This window comes from Salvia splendens, chromosome 22 (genome assembly GCF_004379255.2).
Source record: "Salvia splendens isolate huo1 chromosome 22, SspV2, whole genome shotgun sequence".
Lineage (NCBI taxonomy): Eukaryota > Viridiplantae > Streptophyta > Magnoliopsida > Lamiales > Lamiaceae > Salvia > Salvia splendens.
In genome coordinates this window covers 2,307,863-2,323,318 of record NC_056053.1, presented here as the reverse complement: position 1 = coordinate 2,323,318, position 15,456 = coordinate 2,307,863, and the positions used below count along the sequence as shown (strand labels likewise).

General features: G+C 33.9%; 2 protein-coding genes and 2 long non-coding RNA genes across 5 annotated transcripts; 2 read left to right on the top strand and 2 right to left on the bottom strand.

Moving 5' to 3' along the window:
* Nucleotides 1-1,566: 1,566 nt before the first annotated feature.
* Nucleotides 1,567-3,454, bottom strand: LOC121786154 (nuclear transcription factor Y subunit B-1-like). 2 transcript variants are annotated; one of them, XM_042184706.1, is made up of 2 exons: nucleotides 2,831-3,454; nucleotides 1,567-2,231 (listed from the first exon to the last, which is right to left on the bottom strand). In XM_042184706.1, the coding sequence occupies exons 1-2, from the start codon at nucleotides 3,376-3,378 to the stop codon at nucleotides 2,015-2,017; spliced, it is 765 nt and encodes a 254-aa protein (XP_042040640.1). In that variant the 5' UTR covers nucleotides 3,379-3,454; the 3' UTR covers nucleotides 1,567-2,014. The 2 variants fall into 2 exon arrangements, with proteins under 2 accessions (XP_042040640.1, XP_042040642.1); XM_042184708.1 differs by having other exon boundaries at nucleotides 2,155-2,247.
* Nucleotides 3,455-7,160: 3,706 nt separating this feature from the next.
* Nucleotides 7,161-9,508, bottom strand: LOC121786156. The gene is made up of 3 exons (XR_006047123.1): nucleotides 9,104-9,508; nucleotides 7,574-7,808; nucleotides 7,161-7,357 (listed from the first exon to the last, which is right to left on the bottom strand). It is a non-coding gene; the product is annotated as an uncharacterized LOC121786156 (long non-coding RNA).
* A 1,319-nt stretch (nucleotides 9,509-10,827) lies between these two features.
* On the top strand, nucleotides 10,828-11,908 carry LOC121786155 (protein MIZU-KUSSEI 1-like). Its single transcript, XM_042184709.1, has 2 exons — nucleotides 10,828-11,324; nucleotides 11,507-11,908. Exons 1-2 carry the CDS (start codon nucleotides 10,882-10,884, stop codon nucleotides 11,754-11,756), a joined length of 693 nt encoding a protein of 230 aa, XP_042040643.1. The 5' UTR covers nucleotides 10,828-10,881; the 3' UTR covers nucleotides 11,757-11,908.
* Nucleotides 11,909-13,197: 1,289 nt separating this feature from the next.
* On the top strand, nucleotides 13,198-13,776 carry LOC121787059. Its single transcript, XR_006047260.1, has 3 exons — nucleotides 13,198-13,316; nucleotides 13,388-13,428; nucleotides 13,575-13,776. It is a non-coding gene; the product is annotated as an uncharacterized LOC121787059 (long non-coding RNA).
* The last annotated feature ends 1,680 nt before the right edge of the window (nucleotides 13,777-15,456 follow it).

Here is a 15,456-nt window from a genome sequence, read left to right as displayed (position 1 = left end):
GTTTTTCAACGCTATTTGTATAATTTATCTTTATATAGTATAAAATAAGTTAAACAAATCGATCACTTCATTTTCATAGAGACATTGAGCCATCATTGCATTTTCTTTTTGACCAGGCGTGATTTGGTCAAAATTCAGTAATGGAGTAGTAAATATACAATCCAATAAGAATGGTTCAATATTGTTACCTAATGATGCACCACATTTGATTCACTCTTCTTCATATCATATCATATCATATCAATAAGAATATATGGTATGGGTATATTTGCTTGTATTTAGCCAAACAAGACGTGTAAAGGAGCATCCACTAATCACTATGGTGCTTTGAACTATTTATCGTCCACCCACTATTAAGACATACTAAGAAAAAAGTAAAGTGAAAAGTGATTAGGTCAGAAATAATGCATAAAAGTTAAAGAAGAAAACAGTGTACACAAAGTTAAAGATCAGAAAGTGAAAGAAAGCAGTCAAGGGAAAAGAGGAAATAAAAGGTAAAGTGTCTTTATTATCGCGGAAAAGAATGAGAAAAGACAGAGAGAAAAGAGACCTGGCTAGATTGTAGCTCAGCATTTCACATGTATGTGATTCGATACTAGACGAGAATTTAGCGATGGGGAAAAATACCAAATATGGGGTTTATCATACTAAAAAATTATAAAAAAGCCCTGAATTTTTGGTGTGTCATGCTTTTTGATACGATATGATATATTCCCAAAAGATATCGGTAGAGTAACCATAAATTTCATATACTGCGGCGTATTGATTTTTTCATATATACCCGAAATTATGGTGTATACCATAATTTACAACAGGTGACATATATGTGATTCAATACTAGGTGCGATTATATCAAACTACTACACCGTGTGGTCGAAATCTCGTAGCCAAGTGATTGGCCAATGGCTGATGGGGGTGAAGGCAAGACTCGCATGTGTAACAGCCGGCTACAGCTATACACAACAAGACTCGCATGTGTAACAGCCGGCTACAACTATACACGAGTTGTCTCACCATATTTTGTGTATACTCCATCTGTCTCATGTAAATTGAGGCGTTTCTTTTAGACACGAAGATTAAGAAATTGTGTTAAATGGGTTGAGTGAAGATAAAATGTAATATGAGAGAATAAAATAGAAGAGATAAGAGAAAGGGATTGGAAAATACACAGCAGGGATGCAGTGTAGATCTAAACCATTCAATTATAAATGAAAAAAATAATAATACAAGTATGTGGAAATCAATAGAGGATGTGGATTTGCACAACATCCCCTGCTGCGCATTTTGCCACAACCAGGGTGGAGCCAGGATTTTATTGGAGAATGGGCAAAAATATAATACATAGGAAACTTTTATGTATTTGAGAAGGGCATTTAGTGTGATTAAAGTACAAAATTAAAATTTTATGTATAAATATATAAGAGAATTAATGGATGAGGAGGGGCAATTTGCCCCATGTCCTCATAAGGTGGCTACGCTCCTGGCCACAACAAAGAATAAAGTAAGAGCGATTAAATGTTTGTTTTTTTATAAAAAAAATGATTCTAACTTTGTTGAAAATTTAGCAAAGAATAAGGCTCATTTTAATTAGGACGAATTGAGTACATTTTTTTTATATTTACTACATTCAATAAGTGTGATAATAGTGTAAGGTTATTAGTCATCCTTTTCAAATCCAAATATGAGTACCTTATTGGTACGAGTTAGATGACAATACATATTTCAAGCATCACTAATGATATTAATAATGCTGCTACCATTGTCATCATGCAACAATGATATGGAAGCATTTGAATCAGAAGTCCATCTTCCTTCTTCATTTCCAGCAACATACGCTGGATAATTAGGAATCTGCAAATGCTCGACATCACCTTCTAACATATCCACTACCTTATTCATTGATGGACGATTATCTGGAATCATTTGTATGCACCATAACGCAACAATAGTCATCTTCCGAACAATGTTTCTGTGATAGAGGAAGTTTAGAACGGGATTCGGATAGTAGTACAGACTAGTAGTAAATTCGAGATATGAGGAATGGATGGGGAAAGAGCAGATGTCGTCGTTGTTTATGGAAGCATCGACCAGCCTGATGGTGGAATTTTGGTAGTCGATATGTTTGACATAGAGTTGTGATAGAGGAAGGTGACATTGTTTTCATATATGGAACGGCCGCTGGTCGCTCTTGAGGCGGAAAGGGATGCTGATATTGCGAATAGCGCCGCAGGCTGAAGGATTGCATTTCTTTGCATCAGCAGAAGGGAAGAAATGAAGGGAAGAGGAAGGTTATGAGCTTCTGAGTTGTGATCATGCTTGAATGTAAACTAGTGAATCAACAACTGATTATGCAATACATTTATTGAGTCTTCTTCAAATGATCAATAAGAATAATAAGATCCAAAGCGATATTTAAACATGCAGGCCGGCAGAAACGACTTCAGTTATGGACTTATAGTAAAGGTCAAAACATATCAAAGGAAACGTACAATAATTAAGGTGTCTACAAACGAAAGCCTTCCAGAAACACAGAATATTAAGGTGTATTGAACAATGCTTTTCTATGCTCCCTTAACTTAGGCTATTTTCAAAACCAAACTGTCTCTGATTTTGTCTCCTTATAAGATAAGTTTGTTGTAATGTCTCTGCCTTTCTTTCATTATTAGTAAAAGCATCGTCGAAATTTCTCGATATTTAACGTGAATCATATGCAAAATCGAACGAACCAACATAAAATGTTAACTGAATTCTTCACTTAGTACATACTAAAATCAAGAAGTTGCACATTATCACATCAGTTATAATTTATAGAACGAGTAATATTTCTTACCACTCAACACCACCACCTTCCGCCACACCTCTCCCGCCGCCGAATTCAATCAGCACACCACCACCACTCCCAAAACCCTGCAAAAAACTAGGGTTTGAAATTGAAGCGATCTTCTCAGCATCAAAATCAACTTCACAAGGAGACGAAGCAGAAGCAGAAGAAGAACGAAAGACTCTTTCGTTCTTCTCATTCTTCTCCCTCGTCTCCCCATCGCTCTCTCGGTAGGTGCTGAGGTAATCCTTGAGAGGCACGACATAGTCGTCGAATCCAAGAGTGGTCATGGCCCACAGCAGGTCATCGCCGTTGACAGTCTTGCGCTTCTCCCTCAGGCACTTATCCGAGGCCTCCCCCGTCACGAAGCTGATGAACTCCGACACGCATTCCTGCACGCTTTCCTTGGCTTCCTTGGAGATCTTGGCGTTCGCGGGGAGGGTTTTCTTCATGATCCGGCTCACGTTCGCGATCGGAAGGAGCCTCTCCTGGTCTCTGACGCAGCCGTCTTGTGATGGTGGTGATGAGGGGCTGTTTGGGATTCTTGCTCCTCTCATTTGGAAATGGGATTTTGAGTTTTTGCAGTGTTTTTTATGGTTTGGACGAGAGAGATATTAATAGTGGAGAGGCGGTTTTGATGGTGACACAGATTGGAAATGTTTGGTCTAAGTTGAATTTTTATATTTATAAATTTGGTTATAGTATTATTCATTATTTAGAGATTGGTAATACATAGTATAGGTTAGCGTTAGGGTGACACAACGGCCTTACATGATAACTAACACTAAATTTCGATCATATCTGTTTATTTACAACATTTGAGAAAAATCAAGAAGTATTATTAATAATTATTTATTATTATTTTTGAAAATGATTCGGCATCACCAACAATTTAAAATTTCAACGCAACAACTATATCAAAGTAAGAATAAACCTTACAACAATAAATAACAGACCAAATGAATTATGATAATATGGAGCTTTCTGAACCAAGTGTTACTCAAAATTATGATAATATAGAGATTTTTGAACTATTCAATTTTTTTTTATCATAGTTACTGAAACTATCGAATTATACTAATTAATAGACTGTCAATTATTTCGAAGCACTATGCTCATGTAAATAATCATAAAACATTTCCAGTATCATAAAAAGACTAAAATGATTAAACTTTACACATGTGGAATGTATATATAATTTTCACATCAGATCTTATTAGTTAAATACATGAACATAATTGAAATTTAGACATATCTATAATTGACTTCCTTTTCTTTATTTATTTATTTTCAGCCGGACGCATGAATACTTGAATATTCTATATATCTACGTCGTTAAACAATATAATTAAAGGTTGTATCTGACTAATGAATTGTAAAATAGAAGCAATTATAGTTCAATTATAAAAATCCAGCGTATGTATATGTGATTAAAAGTCAACTAAAACAAGAAAGAAAATTTCTAGCCCGTAGCTCAAAACCATGTAGATGTTCGCCAAATGGCACAATTTTGTATAATAGTCGTATATTTACTAAATACTTTTGATGCAATACAATAGCTGGTTTTACTCAGTTCATACTAATATTGATGATTAAAAGTTATAGTAAAAAAAATCGTTTTATATGCTAGTATGATTTTAAAAGATAAAAAAATGATACTACGCTATATAATAAATACATATCACTACTACGTATGAAAATGTTTTCAATATGGACTTATACTACTTCTTGATTATAAGTATGATTGGTTATGTATAGGATCTGATATTGAAGAAACATCCAAGTGAAAGTGATTAATCACATCGATACAATTATTAGGGTACCTTAGATTAGACCATATATGCTCACTTCATCCTACTTGGGAAAAAAATGAAAAAGGATAAAATTGATAATTAGACACTCATGTAAATTGAAATTCAAAGTGATTCGTCCTATTATATACTATTATTAATTTATCGTTGAACAATTGTTGTTACAATTGTATAGGTGCAAAGACATAACGTCGTCGTACCAAATTTTATATACTCAATTGTTGGAAATGCAATGAAGAATTAACAACATGAAAGGATAGTCCGCGACAAAATGTGCTTCAAAATCCTATGGTCATTTTTGAGTCTCTATGTCAAATGAAGGATTCTCAATTTCAATATTGATGAAAAAGTAGGTAGGAAAATTGAATCTTCAGTTTATCACTAAGTTGAAAATATTTGTGTTATCATGTTGAAAACAATGATTTGGACAGTTTTGAGAAGTTATTTTTGATAGTCCATTGTTTGGAAACTATATTGAGAAGATATCATCTTTCTTTTAAGGTCCGAAAGTATGGTGTTATTATTCGTTAGTCCACCAAAAATATATGATGTTTTCTTTTTAAGACATAACTAGTATTTGTATTTTATCATCATTCACATCTAATATCTACAAAAATCCATTACTTTTTACTTTTTTTATACCACCCCTCAACCTATACTTGTCCAACACCTAATTAATATCTTTGAAATACATCCACCACTAATTTGAATATTGTTCTCGGTTTAATTTAGGTGATATTGTACCTAGTGCGACTTCCGAAATATTCAACAAAAATGATACGACCTATGAATTTTATTATTTTTCTCAAAACACATTTGCAAAATCATCAAATTGAAACATGTATGCACCAAATTAACACATTTTTTAAAATAGGAAATCAAGATATTTTTTATGGGAATATGGAAAAAAATGTTACTCCCTCCATCCCTGAAATTTTGTCACATTTTTTCATTTTCGTCCGTCCCACAAAATTTGTCACATTTCACTTTTTACCATTTTTGGTAATGGGCCCCATATTCCACTAACTTATTTTCACTCACATTTTATTATATAATACTTTAAAAGTAGGACTCACATCTTACCAACTTTTTCAACTCACTTTCCATTATATTTCTTAAAATTCGTACCCGGTCAAACAGTGACAAAATTTGGGGAACGAAGGGAGTAAAATTTAAGATTTTTATGGTCAATTTTCGAAGTTGTAAAACATACTAGAATTTGATCAAAGTTAATTTTCGTGAGAATTTATTTTTTATAAGTGTGAATGAGTTTAGAATCTAGATTATTATCTAGCATTTGACTATTTTTTGTATCATACCTATGGTCATAATTATTAAAAGAAAAACTATGACAACTTAACTTCAACACTAATAACTAAGCATATATTTATTGTTAAATTAATCAGAGCTAGGTGATCTACTATCGTCATCTTTGGACCGTGAAGCACGCGCCTACGTGCCGGCCATTTTGCAAATTCATGTACAGTTTGACACTAAATTAACTTAATCTAGTGCACACACATGAGTTTGTAAGACTGAATTATTATTATTTTTTTCTTCTTTTAGTTAGGGAATAATTAATGAGCATTGAAATTGAATTCGTGTTTTTGTTTCAGAAAGTGTTTATATAGAATTAGGTTGGAAAAGTATTTAATCGAGCTAATCACGAATTGAACACAAATAATTTTCTTACTATAAATTAAGATGATCACGAGTAAAGATTTTCTCTAAATCTATTAACTATGGAACTAATTGATTTGCCAATGCATAAAAGGCCCAATAGCTAAAAGATACAAATATACAAATCTCTTGTCGTTATGTGGTTGTGTTTTTTGGCCTATCCTTATAATTTTGTCAATGTAACTAATTCATCCAAAATAAAAAAATAGGAATATATAATGTTCCATGAGTCAAATTTTAAACCTATGATCTGACGCACACAAATAAAATGTAGTACTATATCAATTAGACGCCAATAATTATAGAAGTATAAAACCAAATAAATAAGCAAAAAATGACAAATATGCATACATCTAGGGATGCAAGGCCGGGTCAGCTCGGAACCTGAACGGGCTGAACCAGTCTCGGTTCTAGCAGACCAGTTTCAGTTCTAGAATTTCTGGAACTATAACGGACAGTTAACCGCAGGTATTCGATGAATACCAGGATCACCATTCCTTATTCTTTACTAGGCCGGTTATGGTTCCAACCGACGGTTCTGATTGGTTGTTGAACCGGCAACATTCCTATATATCTACATTGAGCATGAACAAGACAACAACCTTCAACCTATCCTAAATTTTACTATTTTGGCAAAATTGAGAGTATCGGCCAAAAAGAAACAATCAAAAAGTAAACATCCAAATATGTTCAAATTTGTTCTTTAGATTTATCATCAAGTATGTGATGTTAACTGCCACAGCCACCATATTCGGTCACCATTTACCAAGAAAGCTAAAGATGAAAACTCAAAAAAAGAAAAGAGTAGTTATCCATAGCTACAAAAGGAACAGCAACAAGCACAACACAACAAAACCGAAGACTTTTGCTGCTCAATTATATGCAAAAGAATTGGAGTTTAGCATTACCGTATTGAGTTACAGTTGAGTACAATGAGGCTGCCTATATACACCGTCTAATCACAAGTTCGTGGGGAGGGCCTACTGAACTATGCGCTGCTCCTAATCTTATCACCATTATGGATGATCGCCAAAAATGTACATGCCTGCAAAACACCAAAATCAACCCTTGTTAGTTGTTATTCAAACATATGGCGAAGGACACTGAATTTCATGATTCGATTTACAGCTCTTAATATTGTTTTTGATGTGTTACGAGCACTGAATTTATTTTCTTCCTATAGATAACCAGGCTAGTTTTTTCAGTGCATGCATCTTTGTTTTAGAAAAGCGAAACCCGAGAGATAGAGTATAAAGCATACATTACTCTTGTTTATCATGCTGATCGCTCCTCCTGGAGGGCTCGGAGCTAGAGTCCAAGCCTAAACACTTGAGAACTGCTCGTTTTGCTACATCAAAATAGTTGCAAGGGTGGTTAGGATTTCTGAAGATTCTGAGAAATGAAGAATCCTTAGAAGAAGACTCCTCCCCATTTTGGACTTCTCTGGTAAATTCTGCAATGCTTGCTCTATCCCTTGTAGTCCTCCGAACTTCTGCCTGCCACATCCACAGTCCAAAAAATTATCACAACAGCAAAACAATATCATAAGGTCGATTCAAATATATCCTCATCAATATAGCAACAACATATCGTACACAGATAACAGAACTGATGCCTTATAAGGTCGTTTATCTATTATCCATGGTTTTGGGATTGAACTTGAGAAGAGTGTTCTTATTTTCAACTCATTCAAATGAAGACATGAGAAGAGGGAAGGTCTCGGAATCACTAATATTCCAATTCTGAAGGTTCCGAATCAATAATATCTATGTTAAACAGTAAAAATAAACTCAAATATAGATTCAATGAATCTGGATGATAAAACCCAAACAGACTAGGCCAAGAAGAAAGACCACCACATGACAACCTCTAAATGAATTTACAAAATTACGTCACAAAAGATGATCTATGGCCGTAGATTTCCACTTTACGTAAATCTCATTATCTCGGTATGGTGGCAAACGTGTTACTCTCGAAAAATAAGCATCTACAATGCTTTCCACTTACATAGATACGTCAGCTTCAACTGCAGAACATGAAATACTGGCATGATCACATCAGCAATGTTTATGTACCAGAAACTTGAATTCTTACCCATTACGACTGAATCATAAGTATAAGAGCACCTAACGTCAGTATCAGAACACGCATAGACATAAACTCACAACTTTTCTTCTCAATCTTTCGGATTTTTTGAACTTGGAACACAAAGATGAGATATGATCTTTCCAGTTTCCATTTCCCGAAACCATAGCTTTCGCCACACCAGCCCTCCATCCCTACCACGATCCGGAACTTTGTAGAAGTAGTAAAATGGCCTTTATTTTTTTATCACTAACCCCAGACCTTTACAAATTCCTAAATGTAGATACATGTTCGGTTCTACTATACACTGAAGCTGCATTTCTAAGGCATAGAAAAGGGATTAACTAAGTCTAGAATAAAATTAGCAGCTAAACAAATGCGAGGAAGAAATTTACTAAACAATCGCTCAATCAAAAGCAACTACTGTAAATGCCACCAATCATCAACTTGAAGGAAATTCAAATTAAGGCAAAATGACAACATTTTAGGTTTCATTTGCTTATGGAATTCCAATCACCTATCTAATTCATGCTGAATCGCAATTTGATCAGCCATTCATTTCATTCCAAGCCCTAAATCAAAACAGAGATTCAAACCAACTCAAAGATAGCAGTAATTCTCAATTCACCCAATTCTCAATTAAAGACTATAATCTTCGCCTAAGAAATACTAGCAGTTTAAGAAGAGTAGGAATTCGATTAACCACCTTATCTCTCCTACGAGATGAACTGGGATTATTGAGATGAGGCGGCGGTGCGGCGGCGGCGGCAGTGGACGGCGAAGCGGTTGAGGAACTGGAAGGTTCAAAAGTAAATGCGCTGAAGCCAAAGAAGAGGAGAATGATGAGAAGAAACATCACTACAAGTTGGATCCAAATTAGCCACGCAACTTTGTAGCTTTCTATGATAAATTCTTCCCCCAAATCCGACATTTCTTGCTTGTCAAATTAATACTAGTATCTTTTTATGTAATTAGGCATACAGTCAACTTGATTGAGGGGAAAACAGAAATAGGAGAGATAAAGGTAGAGAGAGGTGGAGGGCATAGAAGCGGTGAGGTGAAGAAGAAAGTTGAGAGAAGATTTGGAGAGAATTGCAGCAGAATCGGAGAAAAAAACCTCTGAAATTATATTTGAAATTTTCACATGTAGTAATTAATTAATTAAATCAGAAAATTCCATAATTTAATATTCAATTAAAAAACCGAAATTGGGATTAATCCCTCATTTTTGTTGCCATTGTTAATTATCTTTTTATCCAAGATAGGTTACCATGTATCGTTTTGGCATACAAAGCCCACAAAGTTGTTTCGTACGCCACTCTAACCTACATGGTCATGTCGTCCAATTTTTCTGATGTCGCATTGCTCGAGAACGTCGTGTTGTCGCCCACTGACGATTCCACTTGTGTTCGCTTAGAACAGGCTCGCCGTCCCCACTTGTGTTGTATTTTGGGCGGGGTAAATATACCGAAAAAACGGTACATCGATCGTATCATATCGAAAAATATCGAATTCTTGGTATACTGAAATTTTCGGTATGATACAATACCGTCGTAAATTTTCAATACGATAACGATATGAATTTTCTAATACCGCGGTATACCGTTTTATATCGAATATTTGATATATATCGATATTATCGGTATACCGAAATATATCAAAAATCAATAAGTATTGAATTATCGATACATACCGTTTATACTAATTATAATAATAATAATATAATTTATTTTTTAAAGATTAAAAGTTTAAAATCATAAATAGATATCCATTTAATTTATTTATATATTCAAAAAATATTTATTGAAAACCCTAAAATCATAAATAGATATCCATTTAATTTCGATATACCGCTCAGAACGGTATACCGAGGTTTGGTACGATATACCAAAATTTCGATACGGTAACGGTAAAGATATTATCCATACCGAAATTTCGGTATACCGAACCTTTTGATACGGTAATGATATGAATTTCTTTCATATCGATATTTTTGATACGATAACGATACAAAATTTTCGATGCGATATATCGTATCGACCTACCCCTACTTGTATTGGCCAAAGATGTCTTCAATTCTTCGTTTCTTTGCTCCACCCTAACCTCCATTGCCCGACCATTTTTTAGAGTCACACACTTTTTCCCGTTGAACGTGCTTGAAAGGTTTATGATTAGCTTTCTAATAGATGTTTCACACTTCCTTTAGAATACTAGTTTTACTTGAACCATTCATCTATTTCAACCCCAATTCAACTTAGAGGCTAAAAATGTTTTTTTTTCAAAATTTAGAATATTAAGCATCCTAAAATGAGTGTAAAAATAACATTCATTTCAACTTTATTAATATTGATTATTCTATAATTAGGATACATTTTATATTTAATCTTCCACCCAATTCACATTGTACTAATTTTCTCAAGAAGAAACAGAACACCTAAATTCCTCTGAAACCACATTAATTGGCGGATCCTCTCATTGAATTTGATGGGGGATCCTCCACCACCTCCGCCGCCTCCGCCAATGACCCTGGCCCAGGCCGCCACCCACCGGAAGAAGCACATGCACAAGCCCAAGGTGATCCGCGCCGTCCGCAACGTCTTCCGATCGCTCCCCATCATAACCCCCGTCGTCAAGATCCCGGGCGCCCGCCTCGCCGTCGACGTGGGCAAGCACGGGGGTGGGGCCCACGTGACGGGCACACTCTTCGGGTGCCGCAAGGGCCACGTCACCCTGGCCGTGCAGGCCAACCCGAGCACGGTGCCGATGCTGGTGGTCGAGCTGGCCATGCAGACCCAGGCCCTCCACAAGGAGCTGAGCCACGGGATGCTGCGGATCGCGCTCGAGTGCGACAAGAGGGGGAAGGAGAAGAGGATCAACCTGCTCGACGAGCCGCGCTGGACCATGTACGCGAATGGGGTCAACAACGGGTATATCGTCTTGAACCTTTTTTTAGCATAAAATTTGATCAAATTCTGGTCAGTCTAATGCTATTTTAATATAAATTAAATTATAAACGTTTTAGTTTTTCAAAACTTTATAGGCATCAGAATTTGACAAAGTTACGTAATTTAAATGACTATTATCCTTATTGATTTATTGGTGCATGTAGTGCTGGCGTGAGAAGGGAGGCAACCGAGGAGGATTTACACGTGATGGAGTTGCTAAAGGGGATGTCGATGGGAGCGGGGGTGCTACCGCCGCGGACGGAGGCAGAAGGCGGCGACGGGGAGATGTCGTTCATGAGGTGGCAATTTGATAGGGTGGTGGGATCCAAAGATTTCGAGACACTATACATGTTGAGTCCCGATGGTATCGGAGATAATGAACTCGACTTGAGTATTTTCTTCATTAGATCATGAACTAATAATCTATTTTGCTTCACATCGAGGCAAAATATATTACTATTAACGTTTTTTGTACTTTTATTTCCTTAATTTAGGTTTATAATAATAAGAATTTTGTTCTTCATCATTTTTAGGCAATGAAGAAATTAATTGTTTTGCTAGTATAATCTTTTTTGCCGGATGTATAGATAATTTCTTATGGTCTTTCACAATAAACCTTTAATTTAACAAATTTTCACTTGATCATGAGGCGTGTCCATGTATGTTTTTCTTTATAATTTTTTATAATATTAATATATTAATTTTTTTGGTTATTCGCTCCTTTTCATACCTATAATCGTTCGTTGCTCATTCCCTGGGTGGGTGGGCATGGTCTATAATTAATAGAGTAGTATCATTTCTTATAAATTATTTTAACTCCTGTTTTAATTATTAGGATTTGCTTGTGTGTCGATTTTTTACTTTTGAGAGATGGGACATTGTATAGGCGTTGTGTTGTTTGTTGTTTGAAATTAGCTTGATATCGTGTTGTGTCGTTATCATGTTGTGTCCACATGAATTATTTTTATATATGTATCTGTATAATTATGTTTGTCCTATTGTATCAATCCTAAAAAAATCCGAGACCCACAAATTATTACAACTTATTTGAGTTGTCCTAAACCATTTAATTAAAGTCATGAAATAAACAATTATGGCTACTTATTTGATAGACAACTTATTATATCAATCCTATAAATTATGACACTCTAATAATGTGGCAGTTGGGTTGGGCCTCTCCCCATGTTCCTATGCCCACAATCTATGCTTTTATGTATTTTGTGTGTGTATTTTATGTATGGAGATTTTATAACCTACCCTAATTAATTTAATAAAAATATTACCTTAAAAAAATTAGTGTTCTTATGAGAGACTGCAACATGCGAATCGACTCAATGAAGCGAGCCTATAGTTTGATATAGGGGAATCCGAAGCTTTATTGCAAAATTTCATACATATAATATTTTTTATATGCACGAATAATATATATATATATATATAATATTTTTTATATGCACGAATAATATATATATATATATATATATATATATATATATATATATATATATATATATATATATATATATAGTTTATTTACTTAAAACCATTATACCAATCTGTTGCATCTGCCTTATACCAACCCTTTTCTTCTAAGCAACAAAAGCAGACAAAAACAAAAAGCATGATTAGAATTTCGGATCTCATAGAATATTTTTATTTTTTCTATTTACTTGTTAAATTATACTCCTACTATAATAATTAATAGTATTATTATTACACTTGTAAATTGTTTTATAAATTAAATATATTTCATAAACTGACATTTGGTCATGCATGTACAGCTATTTTTCAAGAAAAATGTTTATATAAATACCATGTTCTAATAGAGAAATAAACTCATTCAACAACATTTTTTTTGCAAGAAACCTTCTCTCTCTCTCTCTCATTAGAAAGTGGAAATGGTTAAGATTGTGGAAAGCATGAAGAAAGGTTTATTTAATCTTGTTGACATAGTATCTTGTGGAAGCAAAGGAGGTAACAACATTTTCCTTTTAAATATTCTCATGTCAAATTATTTTCTGTAATCTTCATTATCTATTTTTCAGCTAAAGAAAAACATGAAGAGGAGCCAAAGCTTAACGTTGAGGTATAAATTCTTCTTTAACATCACAACTTATTGTTTAGACACATGAAATTCACATTATATCTTTCTAGAAGTTTCTTTGATTAAATTTTCTTTCCAAAGAGATTTAACAATAGGGATTATTGTTCCTATTATTTGTTTATTCTCAGACAAAATTACAAGTGACAACAGCAAGAGATCCAGCAGAATCAAATAAACCAGGTGGTCCTTCTACTGAATCAACTTAGAAGTTGATATCTTGAAAGAACAAAAAAAAGTTACCCCATTCACCACTTCCTCAATTTGTTGTTATTTCTATTTAATGTTTATTTGAGTTATTTTAAATATCTATATTACTGCAATATTTCGAGATTTCCACGTGTTGTTTGTCATCTTATCGAACTTTCAATTTTAGAAGATTTCATATACTCCCTCCGTCCCGCACTACTCGCACTTATTTCCTTTTTGGGCGTCCCAAGTTACTTGCACTCTTTCCATTTTTAGTAAAAAATTTCACCTACAGCCGTCATTTTTGACTTTCCTATACACTCATTCCTTAATCTCCGAGCCGAAAAGGAAATGAGCGAGTAGCCCGGGACGGAGGGAGTATATTAGAAGCATTTAACTCATAGAATTATTTGTCCCATCTCAAGTGACTGGCTGCTTTTCAGCACGTGTTTGAAGAAAATGATAATAAATCGTTAAAGTGGAGAGAAAGTACAGTAAGTAAGAGAACAATGTAGATACGACTCTCTTCTATATTATTCTTTTTCTTATTTTACTTTCTTTTCACTTTAACTATTTATTATCGTCTTCGCAAAACAACGACCAAAAAGAAATCAGTCACTTGAGTTGAGCTGGGACGCTTATAGTTGTTCGGATTTTTCTGTAAATGAATTTAAAATTAAGCTCCCTTAGTTTCATGATAATTGATAGTACTACATATTTTGGGCGTTGAATTATTATAGCGATTTTAAGCGATCTGGTAGAAAGAATAAAATAAGACAAATGAATAAAGATGTAAAATAAAAAATTCTTATTAAAAATTTAATTTTTGTTAGAAAAAAATAACTCAATTTAAAGGAATCCTACTCAATTAATATGGGAACTTAAGAGTAAACAAATCAAGATTCAAGGATAAACAAATCTAGAAAAAATAGAATTGATGTTTATGGAAAAAAAATCCACATAAGCCCACAATTGCTACTTCGATGCATCGTAGTTTCCTTGTCAAAATGGGCCACACGAATTGTTCTGGGCCAACATATGTAATCAGTCGGGGTACCCAATAATATCTATTATTAATAAATTTTGTCATATTTTTTTTTATTTTGTCCGTCCCACAAAATTTATCATATTTTATTTTTTATCAATTTTTATAGTGAATCTCATACTTTACTAACTCATTTCAACTCACATTTTATTATAAAACTAATACTCCATATAAAAGTATGACTCACTTTTTATTAATTTTTTCAACTCACTTTTCATTATATTTTTTAAAACTCATGCTCGATCAAAGTGTGACAAAATTTAAGAGATGGATGGAGTATTTCATTTATTTTCGGTGAAGATGATAATAAACATTATTGTAGTATATGGTAGTCGTATTTTATTTGGATTGGAGTGAAAATTGGAATCTATTTAACCCACATATTATTAATTGTTGATCTTCAAATTTGAATGAAATGAAGTTTGATATTCATTTTATAGTTCTAACGTTTAATCATATTTTTAAATTTTACGTATTTCGAATGATATCTCATGATGAATATTGATTATATTTATTTAGGTGAAAATCGAAATAACCAAAACCAATACTTCATCCATTTCCTAAAAATACAAACTTTTTTCATTTTTGATCCGTCTCCTAAATATAGAAAAACTCCATTTTAGGATAGTTCTTCCTGTCGTGAGCTGGACTCATTTTCCACTAATACACTTTTTCTTTCTATTTCTCTCTTACTTTAACAGTTTTGCATTAAAATCCGTGCTATTTTTCAAAAGTTCATTTTAGGAAAACGGAGGGAGTATTCAGTTATTCCGGTTCAA

Bases quoted from the DNA above. Each gene is read 5' to 3' on its own strand.
- LOC121786154 (XM_042184706.1), bottom strand. From the start codon at position 3,378: ATGAGAGGAGCAAGAATCCCAAACAGCCCCTCATCACCACCATCACAA. The intron at 2,232-2,830 runs GTAAGAAATATT...GCAATCCTTCAG, and splicing joins GAAGGTGGTGGTGTTGAGTG to CCTGCGGCGCTATTCGCAAT.
- LOC121786155 (XM_042184709.1), top strand. From the start codon at position 10,882: ATGGGGGATCCTCCACCACCTCCGCCGCCTCCGCCAATGACCCTGGCC. The intron at 11,325-11,506 runs GTATATCGTCTT...TGGTGCATGTAG, and splicing joins GCGAATGGGGTCAACAACGG to TGCTGGCGTGAGAAGGGAGG.